Here is a 23,699-nt window from a genome sequence, read left to right on the forward strand (position 1 = left end):
CGTGGCTGTTAAATACTGGAGGAATTTTAAGAACCAAGCACAAGAGAATAATGTGTTGCTGGCTGTACATCAACATTTATAAGAACCATTCACAAGAGAATTATGTGTTGCTGGCTGTACATCAACATTTGTAAAAAGCATTCGCAAAATAATAATATTTAGCTGGCTGTACATCAACATTTGAAGATATCTTGACTTTTCATGACGTTCCATCGTTCAAAAAGGATTATATTTCCTCAGCAACATCATCTTCGTGGCACTGTATTGCAAGACATGAAAAGAGCATGGCATTTCTGCAGGATAAGTCATAACTGCTAATATTCATCTTTGGAGTTACCCATAGAATTAATAAATGTATAAAATCATTGATTGTTATCAACTTGATTAACTGAAGGTACAATACATCATATCGTATCCAACGATCAGACATAAATTGTAAACAGTACTTATAATCAAATTCATTTATAAAAATATTAATATGAATGACAAAGATTTAAGGCTTGCAAGTTTTACGCTCAAACGAAAATGAATTTAAACTGCCTTTCATTCTTCGATTCCATTACTTCAATGCATCATATTTGAATATATTAAGCAGAATTTATATTATATATTATTATTGCAGTTTTCTTTGTCATATAATTTATTATATTCCATCTTGAAGCAGAAAATAAGCACCGCAGAAAATAAGCGCCGTCGTCATCAGGAACAACATTTCAACCCAGAACATGCATCGGGACAAACCACTTTTGAAGTAGTTGCAGATACTTAGACGGAAAGCTTTTCTTAATAATGCGCACAGTTCTTATCCTCTAGAAATTGTACATCGATAGATTTTTTGCTGCGTTGTCATTTTCTCGATACTTTGGTTTAATCTGTAAGTTTATATTCAGTTTATCGCTGATTATTGCACTTGTAGTCTATGGGAATTTTTGAACTGATGATGGAGCTGGTGATCCGAAACGAGTTTATTGAAGTTATGGTGATTTCACTTGGTATTTTCTTTGATTTTAAATTCATGGTGGACCTGCGATTTAAGCAGTTTAATGATATAAGTATTTATAAAGGGAAATAACATCTAAATTCGCAAAAGTATGTTGTTACGCGCAACGTGAGACTTTATCCTATCCGCAATAACCCAACCGCTGCTCGTCACACTTCTTGCACATCAGCACACTAACCGACAGGAGAATAAGGACAATCAAATGCAAAACTTTCATTCAACAATGACAAGATAAACAGAGCGTTGTGAGTTGAAGCGAAGTCAAAACTTCGGATCACGATTTTGAGGTATCTCTGTATGTACACAATGGGTCATGTCTAAAACTTTATCATAAAAACTAAGAAGACATTTTCACACCTATATTGGCATGACACCAATCTATTCCAAGTCACATTGAAGCACACAATATTGGTCCTATTCTAAAAATATCAAATTATCCCGTGCACAGTACACACCTGTCCCGTATGGTGGCGCAGATCGAGTGATCCTAAATAGAGCTGCTACTATTCCGCAATACAGAGCGGATCCGGCAACATCGCACGGAAGTCTAAAGCCATTTTATTAGAAAAATATCAATGTAAAAGACATTTATAAAAGTTGCATTTCTCTCCTCTACAATGTGATTTAATGTCATTTCCGTTTCCGAAAATCAATAAATGTCACCGGAGTCTATCCCTGACACCCGTGGAAGGAAAATAAATAACGATTTAATTTACTTCTTACCTTCTCATGTTCATAGTCTGTTCTCTTAAAATACAAAAATGCTCCAGATGGCAGAACATGCATCAGTCAATGTGACTGTCATGCGAGGTTTAAATAATTGACCCCTTTTAAACATTTATATTTAATGATGATAAACGAGATCAACAATCTATAAGAATGCCAATCACACAAATCTAACTAAATAAACTAAGTTAATCTGAGCACAGGAGAAAAAGAGTCGACGAGCGTCAAAATAGGCTGTAGCGGCCATTTTCCATTTCCCTGAAATTTGCAGAAGTAGAATTAGTCTACTAGACGTAGTTTATTTCTGATGCGTCAGAGCATTCAATGTTTGACCCTAGGTGCCTGTATATTAACCGAGGAACAAAGCTATTCGGTCAGTTAGATTTGTTGATTATTTGAAATATTGATTACACCGTTTCATGTTATCGATTTATCTTGGTTCATACATTGGCATTTCTTGTATAAGTTATGAATCGTTCTTTGTATATTTGTCTTATTCATTTTTGGTAATTTTCTTTCTAGAAACCGCACATCATGGAATACTCGTTCTTTATCCGGCCATGATGGCGCGTCTTTGAATAGTTCAGCAAACGTTCCCAAAGGACTAGGCAACAAGAAAGTCTTTTACATATGCAATGGCTTTGAACACCATAAGTTCCCTACATACAAATTAATTATCTAATCTAATTAATTAATGAAATAAAAAAGAATTTGTGATTTAGCCCGTAGATTTCAGATCGGGAAATTTCAAATGCCAATCAGATTCATCCAATTACAGGATCAGAGCAAAAACATAACAACCTGTGAAATTTTACATCACAATTGATTTTCACCCGAAATATTTCGCTTTTCCTTCATGCCGATGTAGTTCGCTCTTTATCACGAGTGGATAGCTAGAGGTCAGCATAGCCCAAGTCCACAGGGCGATTTATATACCTTCCCGAGCGTAAAGCAGCCGGGCATCTTCACGGCTTTCGACACAGAGCGCCCACCACAACAGCGCCGTTCAGTCACAGGCTGGAGCGCATAAAGGGCCGGAGCACAACTGGCCGGGGCGCAACAGGCCATACCGCAACAGCTACTCCTAACGTAACCTAACCTAACCTAACCTGCGCCGCCTGTTGCGGTCAAAGGGTTGCATTGAATCGTACAAAGAGAGGGTTGCAATGAAACACTGGTACATTTCATATTTAATTGGGAAATTCAAGTTCACATCCTACGTTAACAAAAATCTCTAGTACAAGAAAAAGAAAGTCCGAACCCATTCAAAATTGAGAACCTATCAGTTAACATCACTAAAATCTTCTACTTTTACAAGAAAACGTCGAACCGTAGAATGCTCTCGTAAAATGGTACGACTCCCGCAACGACCGTACCTCACGCGCGCGTTTGCAGCCGTATTGCAAGTGGCCGTACCGCAGCTGTAGCCGCGCGTCCCCGCGGTCGCTGTTCTTCATAACCGTCGTGTCTCACTGATATATGTAGATGTTTCACGATCAGTCTGGCCGTAGTTTTCTTGAAACGGATCATGGCTGAAGGACCTGATGTTATTATTTCTAATTTTTGTGCAAGAATTTCGTAAAAAAATTTCCTTTGCATTAGATACCATGACAAAATCATGACTTCTATCTAAAAAGTGGGTTTGAAGGATCCGCATCAATAATAATTTGTAAAATTTACGAATTAGGAAAATGATTCAAAAATCTCGAAGATTATCTAACCCTAGCCCTTTTATCCTATGAAAAAAAAATAATATAACAAAAGCACCCTGCAGATGGGCCAAACGACAGAATTTATGACGTCCTTGATTGAACATTTAAAAGAATCCTCTATATAGAACATAAAAACACTCAAGATGGGGCAAACGCTGCACTCCTCTAGATCAAGCTTGAACAGCACTCCTCTAGGTGTGACCTGAACAGCACTCCTCCAGATGAGACATGTACAGCACTCCTCTACGTGTGGCATGAACAGCACTCCTCCAGATGAGGCATGAACCACACTCCTCCAGATGAGACATGAACAGCACTCCTCTAGGTGTGGCATGAACAGCACTCCTCCAGATGAGACATGAACAGCACTCCTCTAGATGGGGCATGAACAGCACTCCTCTAGATGGACATGAACAGCACCCCTCCAGATGAGACATGAACAGCACTCCTCTAGATGGGGCATGAACAGCACTCCTCTAGATGGACATGAACAGCACTCCTCTAGATGAGATATGAACAGCACTCCTCTAGGTGAGACATGAACAGCACTCCTCTAGATGAGACATGAACAGCACTCCTCCAGATAAGGCATGAACAGCACTCCTCTAGATGGGGTCTGCCTCACAGACCACCCGGCGCAAATCAGTGCACCACGCGCTGCTGAAGCGATACATATGCGCGCAATTTAGCTCTAGGCAGTTCTGCTGTCCAGGATTGTTGGGTTCTTGCTCCGCACTTGCAGCCTGCGCAAGAATAAAGCAAACATCTTCTATTGTTGTTGTTACATCAATGTAACAATCACCCTGGATGATTGTTTCAACAATCACCCAGGGTGTTGATTGTTACATCATTTGCATCAGAAAGGCAGATATATATTGTTTAAATTACATGATCATGGATTCTTCAAAGTTTTGTGTTCCTAAAATGAATTTATTCTATCCCAGGTTTTCATATTTTATACATACCGTACTTTTTAATACATTTCTAACTGAAATCTGCCAAAATTTGGTTTTGTTATAAGTTTGCGATTAAATCGTTAAATACATCGATTGAAAATTTTAATTAAAATCCATTTACTTCAGTTAACCTCACTGATCTAATTCCCAGAACTTATTTGACTGGAGACATAATTCACAGTAAAAAGTATGCTTCATAGTCAATTGATTTCAGATATCTACAGTCGAGAAAAGTAACTTTTGATATTAAGTTTATACGTGTATAAAAATATAAGTGTCTCAGTCAAAAATTAGTAAGTTGAGCAAATCAAATCATGAAATCAAGTCATGCAGTGCAGAACCCACTTTTTCTATGGCAACTAAGAACCGAAGAGATTTTCCATGAAATAAACTGTTGTTAGGAAATAAGTTTGGCTTGTAGTTGCTTGAACAAGCTAAAGAAATTCGCGAAATCTTGTCCATGGAGAACAGCAAATTATCTTTGCAGTTAATTCTCGACCTCGAGATGAACTAATTTCATTTTCATATGATTCATTATGACATATTACTTTTGCATTTGAATCTGAGAGGTGAATTTAATGCCCAGAATTACGCTAGGTAAACTACTTGACAATACCACTATCCTGTAATGATTACATCACCGACATTCAGCTTCGATAGATAACATTTAATTTCCATTGTTTTCAAAATCTGATATGATTACTCATTTCTGAGTTTGCTGCTCAGTTTTATTCGTGCACTTCTTTCAAATATATATGAGTCAGTATGCTTACAGTTGACCAGTAAGGCAGTCCCATGGTCATCAGCGAACCATCAATCCAGCGCCATTGCCCTTCCTCGGCCTCATCTGAGCCTCCGAGCCAACAGCTACTGTATCCTTATCCAGAAAAGAGGTAAAAAATCTAGGGGATAAGGAAGTAAGTTTCGAAATATTATTCTGAATAAAACCGCTGCTGTTTCCCTGACACTCACGATATAAATGTCAATAAATTGATAATGGGGAGTTCTACAGAGTTAACCAATTTTTGAAGGCGTTAGGCTGGTGGGAGTAAATTGAAATTAATCATGGTATCATCACTCGCGTATGAAACCTCAACCTCGCAGATCTGGTCTTAGTTATCTTAATTAAATTTAAAAGTACAAAATTCATTAGGGTTTGATAGGCAATGTTTGTTTTGAAAGATTATATAGAACTTTTCAAACGGTTACCTTGTTCAGCGAGGTAGAGGACAACCTTGTGGTACTGATCGCAGTCGTCTACAACAATCAGATTCCCACCGACCAGTTCACACTGAGTACGAGCCTCGTGCCAGTAGTATCCGGTTGAAATTATGTGAATACATTGAGTGCCAACCAAAACAAAAGGATGCTGGCAGAGACCTGCAGTAGGATTCATATCCATGATATTAAGTGTGGAATGATTGAACGATATTAGATTAAATTATATCTTGGAAGCTGGATATTATATATGCTCAGGAAGCCATTGCATAAGAGAATGGCTCTGCTTAGCCTAGGGTCCGGCCATTCGTGCGTTTAATCTGACTTAACCAAATTTATTTCATGACCTTACATCCTGCTTAACTGCAGAGTTTATTATCAGAACTATAGATATTGCCATGCAACTATAAACGTAAGCGTTCTATGTACAACAAGCAATGTTCATGGAAGCCTCAGGTACAAGCTGTGCCGGATGACAGTAAATATTTACTGATGCAAGCTTCAAGTTCAATAGGTGCCATGTCGCAATAACATCAGTATGAAATCAAGCAAGATAAAATGATAAAAATCCAGAAGTAAACACGCTGACTGCACAGAGATTCCATAATGCATATTGCTTGTTGCCCCTCACCTAATATTCTTTATTAAGCTGGAAGGCTGTACGTTTTTTAGCTCTTCTTCATTATGGTTACTTTTCCTTGTTCTTTTTGATAATCTTGCAACATCTATTGAATTGCTTCACTTTGCCGTAAATTTTTTAAGATATCAACCTAATATTGAGAGCTAACTCCTGAAAATTAAATAGTCAATTCAAAGTTACGTACAAACTTATAACAATTTTGTAATTAATTCTGCAGTTAGCTTGTAGAATTATTTCGAGGGGATTAATTTGGCAGTTGAATGCATAAAATAATCAAAATTTTAGAACCTTTTCCTCCACAAAGTGTTTACTCTCCCCACTTTTCTGTTCAGGTTACCTTCCAAGGCTTCAAAATAGAAGAGTAACTCACCATCTACTGACGGTCTTGAGCACAGTGGATATTCAATGCCTGTACACCCGGCATCTCGAAATAACCAGCCCATGTCACCCCTTATATAAGCACAGTTCTGACGCGTTCCGCCCGAAGGTTCTGTTGTCCAATCATATCCAGAATCCTGAGGAACATATCTAACTAGAGGGAGCGGTTGTAAGTTTTTCGATCAATTGTATCACATGTATCACTCAATGCAATAAGTAGGTCAGCTGAAATATTTCTAGCGCTAACTACTGAATGTCATCAAGCAGTAAAGATTCCCTGCTACCCAAATAATAATTAAGGGTGGTGCACCTATGGTTATAGGTAGGCATGCTACATTATATGGGGCGAAACGATCCTTGCTACGCCTTGCCTGTAAAATGTGTTATTGTTAGATTGCTAGTCAAAAACTCTGTCGTTTTTGGAAAAAAAATGTTCTCTTTACGCTGGAAGATACAAAGCAGTTCTCTACGGCCCGACATTGATATGGTAATTTATCTATTTATGAGAAATTTGCTTTTCTTGTCACATAATTATTTTGATTTAAAGTTTACTTATATAATAATGTGGTCTCAGCATCATTCCTACGTGACAGGTTATCCATATATTAGGGTAGATAAAAAATATCGGCTCGGATTGTTGAAAGAATTTCACCCCTGACATTTCAAAGCCGAATGATGTCAATTTTATCCTCTAAACATTCTTTATTTTCCACAAAAATATTTCCGTTGAAAATCTTTCTAAATTTCCCTTTTTGGAAAATGATATAATTTTCAAATAAATAAACTTAAATAGATAATAAAAGGAATTTCTTTCAGCTGCCATTTTGAGGAACATAATAACGTGTTCGAGTAAACAGTGGTTAATGGAACCATTTTATCAGCATAGTAGTGGATTTTTTTATTAATAATTGATAAAATTAAAACTGTAATACTTCAGTTAAATCCCTCAACATGATTCGTTTGGTAAGTCCTCCACGAATCTCCGATGTCTCAGCGGTAGAGGCTTGGTTATGCGTGCGAGAGACTTGAGATCGATCCGAGCAGACTTAGGCAGGGACTTTTCTTCATGTCGATTTCTCACGAGTTTTGTACATGGCACTGATTATTTGTTCCTGCTACATTTCCGACATTGTTGCTGTGCCGCCATGCTTGATGTGCATACATAATCCTCAAAATGTTTGATCGTATTTGGAAGGAATGTCGAGCAATGTGAGAATGCACAAGCATTTGATTTAAAACTAACGGAAAAATTTTATCGACCTAATTCGAGAGGTAGTCATTGATGGCTCATCGATTCGCCATCGGCGCCAGTGGGTAAGTTATTTGTAGAATAAGGGTTTATATGTTAAGGTCGTGATCAGCAGGATATAGAAGGAACATAGGCCGGACATGCCATCGGTGCGCCATCGGTGCTCCCACCTATAATTTCCACCAATAGCCACCAATTATAATCATCGATACTCCACAAATAATTTTTATTTGGGTAGGTCGAATCAAACACAAACATAAGATGAGTGAGAATAACGATTTGTCTACTAAATCTTCATAGATTTAAGACTGCAAATCAATGTTATTTCTAACAGGAGAATTAAAAGTGACTTTTTTTAAGAGACACTCTGAACTTTGCCTTCTGTTTTCAGTTAATTCTAAGTAAGTTCACCCCAATATTATAATACTGTTTGGCATATTAAATTGTTCAATTCTTTTGCATCTAGTCGTAACTTAGTTGAGCTTCATCCATTTAAAATTTCATAGAAAATATTCTTCCATAGAGCAAATATGTTGTGTCATTTACAGAAAAAACATGGATTGACTCACCATCGCCCAGTACGGAGCGTTCATTTGCACGGCCGCTCCGTCACTCCACTGCCAAACATTGGTGAGCGTTCCATTGGTCGCGCCTAACCAGTAGCCGTTGTTCAAATCAATTGCGTCTGATGGAGTGAAACGTTAATAGTAATAGAAATATTATTATGTAATAATAATATTAATTAATATAGAGCTTTTAGCGTTGATTAGAGCCTGTTGTCCTGTCGCCGTTTCTTAACTACCTGGCCACCTCCTCGAGTTGCGCAGCTTTTGCACCCCTACCCTGTTAAAATTTAGGTCCGCCTCAGCTTATGATTCCACGTATCAGAAGCTGCCACGCCTCTGAATTTGGTTAGGGTAGCAGCTGCTCGGTCACCGCAAGCCGAGTGGTACGGCCACCTGACATTTTCGGCTATCACACAGAAGCTGTGTGTTGTGCACAGGGCCAATTGTGAGTGAATAAGTACTGCAGTAGAACATTAGTGTAGAATCAAATTCTTCCACCCGCGGCTGACAGGGCATGCCGACTTACCAAGTTTTCAAAAATCAGCGTAGAGGCATGCACAGTGTTTGTCTAATGATAATATAGTCATAATGATATTGCAAGAAAATTAATCAGAAGTCATGTGACAGATGAATTGTGTTCGCTGAAATTCCGGTATCACTAAATATCAAGTCGATGCATAGGAAGAGACTTTTTTGCTAAAATTGACTCCTAACTTATGAGGGTCGACTTACAATGTCTCATAGATGACAAACATTTTGAAAGCAAATTTTTTAACTATGCAAGTTAATTGATTTTAAATGTTTTTCTGTTATAACCTTACATCCATCGTTAACATAGGTGGCGACATCAGTGAAGGAAGCACAGTCTTTAAGCACAGGCAGCCTGCCGAAGTGCTGGGTGCAGTAAGTGGCCGCTTCGTCGTACGTCAGATGTCCACCCGTGTAACGGTGGATGCACTTGGACCCGACGACCTCATAGGCTTCTGGACAGTTGGCTGCGACAGCGCCTGCCATATGAGAATTCGAATTTGATAATACAAACAATTTGTCATGCTTAGGCGCGTGAATTATACTAAAACTTCAACAATAGGATCAAAGGACAACCAATGAGGGCTTTGGGCCATTCCATGTCAAGTGAACAATGAGTACCCACCTGACCATTTTGACAAAGGATCACACATATTTTAGTACATATTTCAACCCGAATAGGCCAAATTTTCAGCTGAAAATACGAAAAAGTTTAAAATTATGGGCCCACAAAGGAAGGGTGGTGAAAATGTCCCCGATCATGCGGCGCAAATTCTCCAACTTCAGGTCACTGCTGTGGCATGTCTATGCTGGCTCCTGATTTGAAAATTGAGGTGCCGAAAGGACTTGAGGAGGTGCGTATAATAAAAAATTTTCTCGATAGTTTATTGTTGATACTTTTTTGCTAGAATAAGGTCAAACTTGCCCGAAAATCAACAGTGCAGAAAAAATCAACAAGTTCAGTGCCCTGTGAATCACAAGAAAATGTATAAATTTCCACGATAATTGTACAGTCGATTGCCAACATGCGAAACATTGAATACACAAGAAAGACCGTAATTCATTTTGATTTTTCAGTAATAATTATGTAAAATTGCTAATAGAAGCCTCGGAGCCATTTTTCGACAATATTTGAATAGTTGCAGTATACCAATTTTGTTGAAACAGCATTTATTACAAAGAGAAAATTCTGTAGAACAAACGCTAATTCTAGCTATGGGTAATAAATAATAATAATAATAATTTACAAAAATAATAAGTAATTTTAGCTATGGTAATAATTGTATTAAAATCCATTCTTCTTCATTCCTGTAGACTATGTTGCTTCCTGTGGCAGCTTTTCATTTTTGACACGCGCTTATTCACCTGGATGACATAAACGACTCAAATCTGCATTATATTACGTAAATGCGAATAAGCATTAATAAACTTGGAAATTTCCAACAAATAAGGATGTATGAAAACAAATGAGTCGACTTTCAAAAAATTAGAGAAAGCCTCTTGAAAAAAGTATGGCATTTCAAAACTGAAAAACTATATAGCGAAAAAGAAAGCAGCAAATTCATGTACGTTTCGCCACTAACTAGCTGAGCTGTCACCTGCATAGGTATCTAAACAAAGTATTCTACTGCCTTTTGCAATGAAGAATCTGATTTAAAAGAATTTCTCGATTATCCAATGTGGTGCAATAATGAGCCAAATGCAGCATTTTTAAACTAAGTTTTCTTCCTTAGCAAGAAGAACACCATGGCTAGGATTAACATACAGGTATATGTTATAGTACAAAATTTTCTGTCTCTAACTAAACTGTTTCAACCAAATTAGTTAAGCAGAACTTACTAAAGTTTGTGTTCAAAAATACTGTTAAGGGGACCATTTCGGTCCGGGAAATTTTTCACACACACATGTAAATTTTACGCACATATGTAATATGTAAGATAAAAAAAATTTTGTTTGAATGAATTTTTTTGAAAAAAGTAAAAAAGACGTGAAATTAATAAGAAACGGCAATAAAGGGGTACTTTAAAGAAGTTAATAACTTTTGCAAATCACAAGCTACCAATCGAGACACATATCATTCGATTCGTAACGAAATTATTCAGCGGCTCTAAAGCCCCGATTTTTCATTTTCATCGTCGTTTTTCTTTTATGAGCATTTTTACAACACTTCTCTTTAACTTTTTTTTTAATTTTTGTTTTAATTTTAGATGATTATTACTGAAAAAAAATCAAGTGAATTATCGGTATTTTTGTATAAAATGTTACGTATGTTGGCAATAGACTGTACCGATATCATGAAGATTTATATATTTTCCTGTGATATTCAGGGCACTGAACTTGTTAATTTTTCTATACTTTTGATTTTCGGGCAAGTTTGACCTCATTCTACCCAAAAAAACAACAATAAACTATTGAGAATTTTTTTAGAAGCACTTCTTCAAGTCCTGCGGCCACCTCACTCGAGGCCAGCACAGACATGCCACAGAAGTGACCTGAAGTTGGAGATTTGGCGCCGCGCGATCATATAAAGTTTTACATATTTTGAGCTGAAGTTTTTTCAGAGTTGGTTTTAAACAGGATCCAATTAATGTGTAAAATTTAACCAAAATCCATGATGGTCAGGTGTGACAGATTTTCAATCAAAATTGTGCACTTGACATCGTACTAATTTGAAAAAAAGTATAAAACATTGTGAAATTTTTTGTTAAATCAGCCAGAGTTGCTGAATGATTTTCACTGCCTTTATTAATGTCACGATTCGACAAATTATTTTGCTGCCACTTGACTACACTCTTAATAATAATAAGCAGACACTAACATAAGCTGGCACTAATTAGAAAAAGCCGACAGTTCTAATTCCTGGTTGTTCTAATTCCTATGCAGAAGACACTCACCGATGAAGAGCAGTAGCAAGCAGATGATCGTCGACGGAAACATCCGGGTGGTCCTATATAGGGTTATATAACTCTGAATGAAACCTTTTGTAAATATAAATACAAACGAAAGTCAACAAGTTTATTAAGCCTCTTGAAGGGAAAGTATTTTCAGGAGAAATACCATCAAGTATGCAGTGCGTTGATCTATAAGTTACCGTATTTATATCGTGCACAGCAGGTTGGCATTTCTCACAGATTCACTGATTACACGACAAGGTCAGGTATATTCTCATGACAATAGCTATTCTAGGCGAGTGTTGTGAACGCAACATGTGCATTGGTTCGTACTTGGACTCACAAATGTCAATATTTTCGAGAAAACTACTGATATATTAGCGGTCCGAGAATATAAAATAAAGATAAGAACTAGTATCAAAAAACATTATACTTGAGTTATCTTGTTCTTAAGGGTTACGGTTCGCTAGCATTCGGAGTGGCTGCAGAAAAAAATTCAAGAATTCATACTATAGAATTCATTTGCAAAGAAGTTAACGGAATAATCAAACATGAATAATGATTAATCTTGGTAGTTAATGAATCAAAAATACAATACGACGACGACGAATGAATAATGGCTGGAGTATTGGTGCTACTTACATGAATAGAGCTTACAGGAGGAAAGTTTTTGCCGACCTGCAATATATAGTTCCAACCTGCAAAAACGGACCCGGGAAATGATTAACAGATGAGGAAAACAGGCAAAAACTGCGTATTTCACATAGAATTACTTATTCCAAAATATAAGATGCAACAAAAATAACATAAAAGTTCAAGTAGGGTATGACTCACCAGTCGAGTGTAGGAGAACGTCATCCGAGTATAATAACGAGTCTAGCGTTGAAGTTATGAAAGACAGTTGCGTTGAATATATTGGTGGCCACTACAAATATTAAATACTTGGTCATTACTTATCGTGCTACTTGCCTCGAATATTTACCGTGCTACAGGTCTCGTATATTTATTGTGCTACTGGCCTCGTATATTGCCGTGCTACTGGCCTCGTATATTTACCGTGCTACTGGCCTCGTATATTTACCGTGCTACTGGCCTCGTATCAAAACGCTAAAGAGTAGCTGGCTAAGCTGGTTCTAAGGAAATTTTATGATAAAAAGAGAAAATTTTGAGGATTAGAGGGCAAAATTTCGGATTCGAATGAAAATTTTAGATTAGAGGGTAAAATTTTGGATCATAAGCAATAATTTCGGATTAGAGTGGGAAAATTCGGTTTTGACGAAAAAATTTTGAGATTAGAGAGCAAAATTTTTGATTAGAGGTAAAATTTTGGATTAGATATAATATTTTCGTGTAGAGGCTGAAAGTGGTCCTAGTGTAGATGTTTGTTGATACCCGCACAGTTACAGCATTAAAACACGTCAATACACCGTACACCACATTACACATTCAGCACATTAATAATTATAATAAATAGTATTACTTTTCATTATCATTACAATTACTACTTCCAAATATTAGTAGTTAATATTGAAGAATGCCCTATAATTATAATTTTTGTTAACTTGAAGTCGGAATTATAACCTGCAAGGTTAGCTCGACGTTACCGCGAGGGTTGCGGGTGATTAGTGTCAGGTTAAGAGGGTTAAACTGGCCGTGCTATAAAATTGGAACAGGACTTTCAGAACACAAAATTCTGACAACGTCATATTGTTATTCATCAAAATTGGCCGTAGGACAAAAAATTTTTCTATGATCTACTATTCAAAATATTGCCTTATCTACTTATTCATATCTATGTTTTCAATATCTATAGTATATTAAATAATATATATTGGTATATTAGTCTTTTCGTAAAGCCTCTAAACCTCATTTATATTGTCACAGGTTGTAAATTAACTACAAACTATGATATTGAACTCATTATATTAAGCTCTACCTGAGGATCGGGTTTCGTTGACTAAGGTAGTGAGGGATAAGTAAGACACATAAGTCCAGATAACGTATCTTGTATACGGGGTGGTTATACAGAGTTGCGATACAGAGTTATAAGCTACGGCATCGACCGTAAGGTCGGAGAACTCTACCGACACGCTACATCGCGGAGTGCTCATCAGCTACTGGGGGCTCTGCTTAAGGTTGCTAGACCTTTTATAACGTTCGCTTCCGCCCACTACTGAGGTCTTGATCGCGTGATCTATCACGTGTCTATCAGATGTTGACTCGTGGACTCAATAGCTAACTAGGTCTGTTGGTAAACACATTAGGACTTGTTTCCGCGACCTACTCTCGGACACGACCCCCCTTCGGAGAATGATCGTCCTCGATCTTAATCAAAATCAAGAAAACATCTTGTTGATATCAAGCATCGTTCGAATTAGTGGCAAAATGAAGATACATACACGAGCAATTTAACAGGAAAGTTATCAACTTTTAACTTCGGTTCGTCCACTTGAATGATCTCAGTGACATGGGGTTAAAATAATCTCATCATTATTGATTATATCACGATATCTCTTGCACTTGGCAAGTCTCATCAAGAATGAACTATAAGAACCGTGCTATTGCTATGTGCTTTAATTAGATCGCTAGTCTTATTAAAGATCTCATTAATTGCCATCGCTGAGCGCTAATATATCTCGCTTACATAGCGATTTCGAACAGACAATTTCGCAATGTCAGCAGATTTTCTGCTTGCATCGTCATTTAATTCTTTGCGTTTATAGCAAAAGAAAGTGTCGGTGAATGAGGTCGAATTCTTTACATGGATTACGGGATCAATGGTCGGCGTTAAGGCAAGCATTATGAAAATATAAAAATTTCGCACAACATGATCAAGCGTTAGACAAGTTAGTTAATAACTTAGCGCAATCAACATAATCACAGAAATTGTATATTCAACTCAAACAATTCACCTTTTTATAGTATAATGCACGTTGTTGTTTTCAAGAAAACACGTTTATTAATAGTGCAACGAATAATAATAGCAACGAAATAAAGAAGCAACGTAATTGTAAATACATTACATCCTCATAAGAAAATTATCTGCTCAATACACGCAGGGTATTGACATCGTTGCAAAGAATGAGGGTCGCTAAAAAATATATTTCTCGACCATTCAGAGGGAGAAAAAAAATTACTGATTGTCTTCAATAAATCGAGTCAGCATTCAGTATGGCACGTTGAACTCTTCGAGATGCAAATGAACTGCCAGTCTTTGACGGCTGTATCTACTCATGACTGTACAATAAAGAAATGTTACAGTTTAATCTACTTTTAAAGATTAAATCTACCGTTCGAAATCACTTGGATATCTCAATACATCAATTCATTACTTTTACAGTTAATGCAATTGAGTAGATAACATACATTACCTTATTGGTAAAATGGTAGAAAAAGTATAGAGTAGAACATGACATATTGCATTCAAATATCAAAAGACATTTATGAATCAACGTAGCACATTTGAACATGATGTTACAAAAGAAACAAACATAGGCGGAAATTAATTATACAATAATATTTCACTGCCTAAATTAATGTTCATTACATTTAATGTGGCATAAATTTTATCGGTAAATTTACTCGACAATACTGCTCACAATTATTTAAATTTATTGGTCGCCACTGTTCCACAAAGTTAATAAACACCACGAGAGAAGTGAACATTTCGGCATTAAAGTTAAAGAGAAGTTATGGTTAAGTTGAAGATTTAATGGGACCCGCCAAACAAAGATTAATAGTTAAGAATTTAAGGTATTGATCAAGTAAGTTTAGTTTCACGTTAGGCATTTAATGTTTTAATAGATAATTATCACAGAGCCTGACGGGCCTGCCAAAGTGTTCAAAGGAGGTGACAAAAGCATGCACCCAAAATAAATCAGTAACTCGGCAAGGGTTGTGCACAACAAAATAAAACCATTAGTTATACACGAGAAGAAATGTGGCGCATAATCAAGACCAATGGAACAGTTAGGACGGCGGATAACTTCATTAGATAAGTAAAGATTTAACGTAGCTTCTTTTTGAGAGCTGCGCCTCTGTCTTATATAGACAGAGTAGGCTCTACTTCTTCGTTGTAATTTCAAAGTAGCCAGGTTGGGAAATTTTTCCCAACATGTCTTTACCAACTTTCATTTTATTTTTACATGTGTTCCGTAGGCGAATGCTATAATTAATGCATATTCCTTACACATGATTAAGTTCGATAAATCGAATGTGGTATTATATTATTAAACCTCTTCGTTTACTTAGAACGTAGCATGACTTCTATAGGAAGTCTCTAGTACCAACACTTTCATTTTAATTCCATTATATAAAAATTTGGAAACCGACAAACGATAATAACAATAATAATACTGAAATTAATTCGCTTTGTTCAAAATTTTGTGAGGGTAGATTTTAGCGTTACATTGTCTAATAAAATATAAACATTCGTAAATATGTACACAAAATTTTAGGACTTTACCACTACTCCATCAACATAAATCGCGCCCGGTAAATCGACTTAGTCAGATCATCCCTCTTAATTGCATCCTAACATACCTCAACACTGTCAACATTCGGAGACGTATAGGCGCCGTTTACACCCGGAAAGCTGATTAGCAGCAGGGTCGGGGCAGGGAGCAGCCGCTTTACAGCAGGAATTGTACAGGAAGGCATGTGCTATAGTATCTATTGACATTGAGAGCTTTTCGGTGTGCGGATATTATTACTGTATCTTCCGGTCATGAAGGAAGAAGCACAAACCGAAATAGGATATTTGTTTCGCTCATTATATCATTATTTCAGCACTGGATTTTTACTACTCGATCGTTTAATTATCCGTAATAGGAATAATCTTCGACTACATATTAATGAATATATTATAGCAAATTACCATGCTCTCGAGCCATGACAGAATATATTCAAATATCATTTGCATTTTAGGAAATTTAACCTGAGAGGTACTCGATTATTTTACACCCAAGTTTTCCCTCCCCGTAAAAAATTCAAACCCTCATCACACATCACCATTTATTTTTATTAATCATTTGAAAATGCGGGTGTTATTCATGTTGCTGAATAATTATATGTAAGAAGTTTTTGATAGACTTTTTCAAACTTTAGAAATCTTATTGGATACATGCATTATCGTACTATAAATTTCACTATATCGGGTGGGCTAGAAAGAGACATCAAGCAGGCGATACCTGTTTAATAATGACTAGATTTTTTACGTTCCAGGGGAAGTTGGCGTTAAATAAATTGAAAAACTCACAACCTTTTATGTGTTCGTAGGCATGATACTGAACTGAGCTGCGTAATATTGTTTGTGACTGCGTGGGCAGTAGGTGAGAATAGTTTAGTCTGCAATACAATTGTCTGTGTAGGCTATTCGATTTCTGAAGTCTTCAGTAGTCATGCATATCAAACAACGTTCATTTTCCTCATATAGTTGCATTACTGCAATTTCCGATAATCCGTTATACGATTTTGAGTCCCTGCACAGTTAAACGCGTCTAGGGTTTCTTGTCATATGATGAAGCCGTACCCGCATGACTGTTGCCAATGAGCCTCCAGGAACTCACAATATTTGACGATGAAACTCAAATTGATATACAAGGCAAGTTTTGGGCATCGCTGCCGCCCTATATCGGCAACAGCGGCTTGATGAGGCGCCTCTGTCCGACAGCCGCGGACATTCAATCGCTCGGTCATGAAGAAGCATTCGATGTTCAAATATTTGTTAAAACGAAGCATATTTCCCTCTGCTAAAATCATTGAATAACTCGGCCAAACTAACCTCGTGAGGGAGAATGTTTATGCCGGCGACTGTGCTCCACTGGCGATTCAGCCAATTATATCATAGCGATAACTTGGTGAATGATATTCCTTATAGCAATGCATCTCAGTGCCTCGAAATTCTTTGAATTTTCTCCTCTGCAAACTAATCGCGCATAAATAATCTTGAACCCCATTCAACAGCTGTTATTGAATGGAGGTATACTTTAGTGATTTTATTTGTTATGTTATCGCAGAAGATTATATTAAATAACATGACAGATGAGTCTAATGAGGGAAGTAGGTTTCTGATTTATATATTTTAGCGTTTCCAATGGCATTCTTTTCTGGAAAGTATTTTTTCTGCACAAAGAAAATTAAACTTTTTGTGGATTCATTACATTTACATTGCATTTACATTTTTCTCGTGTTTCCCTACAGACTCGCTCCTAACAAACGCATCGTCGCACACGTGGCAACGAGCCTCGAGTTTTCCAACCGATGACGACTGTGAAAATATGACGACTGTTCCAGACTGTAAAAATATAATCAGAAAGTAGCGAATTACTCTTACAGGATATACCTTTCATAATTAATCATCCGCTATTCCATCTTTTCCTTACTCATCATTACCACACTAAAATTCTTCCTACACTCAGAGTATTCGGGGATGACATCTAGTAGGCCATAACTCTTCAAAGATAACTCGTTTACTTGTATATGAAATTGCTGAATGGGTTAGCACTAAATACATAGACAAACTCGCAGCCTTCTGTTCTGTCCGCGTAGTCATGATACTGAACTGAACTGCACAATAATATTTGTGACGACAGCTGTGAAAATAGTTTAGTTTGTCATACAATTGCTTAATGAAGCTCTAGATCTAACTGAAGTATTCATTATCCATGGGTCGGATGCAACTTTGGCTTCTCAATTTACTGATAAGAATTAATGTTGGTTCATGTTTAAAATATTTTTGATTATTATCCCTGCGCACTGAGAAGTTGCCAGGGTTAAGAAGATTATATTGAGTATTATTGCTGGACGTATACCAACACAGGCGTTACTTTTGTGAGTTAAAATTATGAATATTATTCATTTAAATAGAAATATATATGCAAAACAATTGCCATTGCTGAGAGAGAGCCAACAATTTTTCTTTCAACGAATAAATTGGAAGCGAGAGTAGAATATCAGCATCGTCCCGGCAGCGGCTTTAATAAGGGAGGAAATCGTGACTCCGTGAGAANAAAAAAAGTGGGGGGCGCGCTGCCCCACGTTCTCTTATCACTTTTCCGTTACCATTTCGCTGGAGATGTTTGGTAACATTTTCAAGAAAATAATTACCTTAGAACGATCTACGCGGAAAAACTTGAATAAACTGTACGCATCATTAATTTATAAACTGTCATAATTTGTTGCGATGTAACGACCATGAGAAGTTAAATTTCTTCAAGTTATGATAAAATTAAAGTCGTTACGATCAATTTGACTAATGTATTCAGTAGTTATGAATTCATTAAAAAACTTCACGCACTATCACTGCAAGCAAATGTCTAACAAATTTTGAGTGTGTGATTCGTGCATCTCTTAGGTGGTGTCTTGGCTCATGAACGGCGCAGTGAGACGAATAGCGTCGCCTTCTGACTTCGTCTCAGTGAGCGCGCCTCAACAAGGGCTCGGGCTTCGGTCCTGCAATAGACAATCATCGGATCATGTCATGCAGGGCGCCTCCCCCAACTGCAGCAAGTTTTAAAATACTTTGGTCACCAAAATGAACTGTAAAATTAAAAAATTTTTAATTACACAAAATTCAATTTAATTTTCATCTTCTAATTATGATTTTTCGAGGACCGGTTTCGAAATCATGTTCCTATTCATCCAGCCTTTTGTTACCTCCATTAGAGTTAGTATCATGAAATATCAATTACATTATACAGTCAATTTTGAATAGGTTTTCTCAATGAACCAGTTTTTAGGTAGCCACAAAACACGTCACGAACATCACATGACTTTTTAGTTCGTCGTTACAGCAAACAGTTGCTAGTAAATCATTATTTCCGCGAAACTCGCTCGTATATTTGAATCCTTTATCACAAGGTTGTAGTATTTCGATCTAAAAATTGCTTCCTACAACTTGCTCCAGCGCCCTAACTCACTGTAACGCAATATTCTGAAGTCGATATTCACCATCGACCTCACTAACGTAACCGCATGTTAAGCCCGGGCCAAACTACCGCCCATAATGCGAGTTTTAGTCGCACATCTTCCTGCTGTGTCATTTAATAAACACTTATCAAAAAACTGCCCGTCTACGCACAAAAATGACTTTCTATATATTACTTCTTCTTCAGAGAGTCAAATAACACGCGTATTATTTCAAATAGCTATAATATAATTAATACAAACCAAAACCTGAGTAAAAACAGACTACTTACTGTGGATTAGAATTAAAGAGACATCAAGCAGGCGATATATCTTTAACGACAGCTACCTTTATTTTTTATTACAATTATACAGAATGCGTTCGGCAAACGACATGGACAAACACACAGCCTCTTGTATTTACCGTATAGTCATGATACTGAACTGTGCAGCACACATATGCAAATTAGAATTGGTAGTTAAAATAGCTTAGTCTGGGAGACAATTTCTTGTCGGGGCACTTCTTCTGACAGGAGTTCTCAGTAGTTATGCATAGGATGCAACTGTCATCTTACAAATCTTCCAGGTAATGTTTAAATAATTGCATCTATTTAAATAAACATTAAATAAAAGGTTTTCTGAGAGCTGCACCAAAACGGGCAGGTTTACCGCATGTTTTATAGTTTATGCTTTATACGAATAACTTTTTCTTTAGAATCTAATGATAACTTAGAGAACAACATTTATACGTATATGCTAACTATCAAATGATTTTTCCGAAAATAAATATTAAATATAAATTATTTCCTTCTATGATCATCTTAATTTTGTAAATCAATTTCTTTCAGTTTTTTGAACGCAAATTTAAATTTTTGAATTATTCCTTTTCAATTCGGCAGGATTATTTTTTATTTAAAATTCAATGTTTAAGACTACACAGGAAACTATTTCATGTTACGGTTCACGAAATAATACCACTCCTATAATGCTCGAAGGCTTCAAGTAGACGATTGCTCTTCAGAACTCAATTGTTTATCCTTAACTTAGGCGATGTTGTTTGCTGCCTCTCTGTGAACACATAAACTCAAACTGCAATGCACTGCATGATGTATAAGCTGCCTAGTTGGCTTGTGTGCCTACGTAAGGTGTGAGAATAATTTAACTTAAATATTCAGTAAATATGGTTTCTGGTTTTGTCAATTTCGATAGAGTGGCTGTGAAAGAAAATAAAGCAAAAACGGTTATTCATCATTGATATGACTTTCAACTTGTAAAATCAAGCTGTAATAGTAACGCGTATGATCAAATTAATGTATTCGAGCCGTGTTTTAACACAAGCATAGTATAGCAGGGCCAGCGTCGAAGATTAGGCCACGTCCGGCGTGTCGCCGATACCTGGTATGTTCGGACGCAACGTCGCTCACTTATAGTATCCATAATACGATTACTTTTATCTAAATATTTATGAGCCCTCAGCGCTGAAAAGCGTCTAGGGGAAGAAAAAAGAATGATAAAACTGTACTAAAGGCTTGAATTAGGTTCAAGTCCGTTAATAAGATCGATGGCCAATATCGACTCAACAATATTGCAATATCGCGAGTGCGCTGGAGCGGGTGCCATATAATCAATTTTCTGAATGAAATGTTGAAAAATTCCTATAAAATTTTGTTATGCTATTTGATTTGCTCTACAAAAATAATGATTAAATGTGCCCTATTTTATCTTACACATTCAAATGTATTATTCAATTGTGCAAAAATGGCGCTACTTGATTTTGATATTATTATCAATACTACTTCATCGGTATTATATATTATAAAACATATGCAGGAAGATCATATGGAGTTTGTAAAGAACTTGTTTCTCAGGTTCATTGAAGGAGCTGTAGAAATTTATGAATTAGGCTTCCTGAGCTACAATGTTCATTTTCTTCAGCATCTGGTTGATGCTTACTCCAAGTATGGTGATCTGGATAAAGTATCAGCATTCAAATTCGAGTCCTACCTTGGATCTCAAATAAAAGGAGCAGTTAAATCAGGGTATAACCACTCCAACAAATAGTAAATCACATACATCTCATAAATAACAACCCTAACAAAACTTGCAAGACAGCAGGTCTCCTCAAATGGGAGAGAAAAGCGTTGGCATACTCTGAAAAATCTGTTGGAGAGTCATTCAAGAGACTGAGAATCCGGAAGGGTATAGAAATACCACGTGGATTTCTGGCCTGCAGGGACAATGTTGTACGATTGAAAAATGATCAAGTCGCTATAGTGCGAGACATAGTTCTTTCTAACACAACTGTGAAACTGGTAGTTCAGATATTTAAAACTTACAAAGCATTTTTTTGAAAAGCCACTGGACTCTAGAATACTTGGGACGTTCGCGGTAAAAAAGTTACAGGAGTGTCAAGTTTTGTCAACCACTAAAATAAAATGCAAAATGATGTTGTTACCATATAGTAAATCGTTTGTGGCTATTACTTTAAATCATTCTATGATAGTATAATCTCCTGATTATTAAGGAACCCAACTTTACGGTCAAGTCAATTCTTGCCTATATTTGCTTGAAATCGCTGGGCCCCTACCTCTAAATGCTTAATATCACTCGGTCCTTCTTCACAACTTTGCAGAAGATTTCATATTAAAATCTAAACTAAAGTCATAATTACCTATTTTTCATACCTTCTGCTAATATCAATAAAAATGAAGGCTTTCATTGGAGTGTTATTTGAAGATAACACTAACGATATCACAAAACCTGGTTAAGTCCAGGGAGCTCTGTCTGAGACAAAGTCTTGTTTCTGGCCAGCAAAGGGTGCTCACCAAACAGCGAAGGCCGAAATTGAGGCGAACTCAAAATGGCCCACATACAACTGCAAAATTTTGACTGAAGCATGTGAGTAATAATACCTATTTGTTAACTGATTAAAAACTTCGATTTTTCAACTTTCTACAAATTTCTTCTAACATTTGTGGGTATTATGAAGGAACATAACTCAGTAACCACTGCAGTGAGTGACAGCGAGCGCATTTGCTCGTCGACGAAAACTTGAGGTCACGGACGGACGGACAGACAGACGGACATGGCGAGCACAATCGTGCATTTTTTCCATAAATGAGAAAATGCGCTAAAAACATATTCCTTCGAGTGATCACAACATTTAATTTTTTCATAACCATAGCAAGTTTAAAATGGATAGTAACAAGTGTACAGATATACAAGTCAAACCTAGAATTTTCCTAACCTGTGGTTTGTTATTTGTTATTATAGCTACTTTTGCAAAATGTGAGAAGAAGATGTATTGTATCACGGAGGGTTCAACCTCTGCTGACGACGAAGCTGCCCAGCCAATAATCCCGCCTGTACCTGTCATAACTTTCACCCCTGCATCCGCACCAAGGACGTGACCTGTTCAACAGTGAGTTTGTAGCCACCATGTATACACGTTTCCACAAGTTACCCCCGCAACTCATTTCGCACGATTCTTGCTAGCTTATTATAATTTAGCGAAGTTACCCATCAACTCTTACTCAATATTATTAATCATGTATTCGCCTTAAGCATCACAATCAGTTACCAACTGCGATTGGAATACTGTTAAATAAGAATTAGCTATCTATTTATAATATTAGCACCGACCTAGGACATTGCAACATTAAGTAACTGTACTAGTCATAGTCATTTACAAATCTGTAATGCAGTGCGTAACCTGGTCTCCAGATCTAGTTCCAGTAAATGAGGCGTGTAGCTTTTGTGTTTGATTACCTAATTCGAAAGAAAATTGTAAGACGCTAGCGCAGTCTGGTCTCTGACTTACATGCCTTAGCGGCTTAGCCGAACCACAGGGCGTTTGGTACAAGCAAACGTTTGGCACGAGTCACAGACCTTAAGGGACTCAATACCGCGCTGCTAGCATTTCCACGTCTT

The 23,699-nt window shown here is 36.9% G+C and overlaps 1 protein-coding gene across 1 annotated transcript; it reads right to left on the reverse strand.

Moving 5' to 3' along the window:
- Window positions 1-4,021: 4,021 nt before the first annotated feature.
- LOC108666109 (C-type mannose receptor 2-like) lies at window positions 4,022-12,026 on the reverse strand. Its single transcript, XM_018152921.2, has 7 exons — window positions 11,868-12,026; window positions 9,267-9,452; window positions 8,449-8,564; window positions 6,623-6,767; window positions 5,604-5,774; window positions 5,168-5,271; window positions 4,022-4,181 (listed from the first exon to the last, which is right to left on the reverse strand). The coding sequence occupies exons 1-7, from the start codon at window positions 11,908-11,910 to the stop codon at window positions 4,044-4,046; spliced, it is 903 nt and encodes a 300-aa protein (XP_018008410.2). The 5' UTR covers window positions 11,911-12,026; the 3' UTR covers window positions 4,022-4,043.
- Between the last annotated feature and the right edge of the window lie 11,673 nt (window positions 12,027-23,699).

Source organism: Hyalella azteca, unplaced genomic scaffold (genome assembly GCF_000764305.2).
Source record: "Hyalella azteca isolate HAZT.00-mixed unplaced genomic scaffold, Hazt_2.0.2 contig13217, whole genome shotgun sequence".
Lineage (NCBI taxonomy): Eukaryota > Metazoa > Arthropoda > Malacostraca > Amphipoda > Hyalellidae > Hyalella > Hyalella azteca.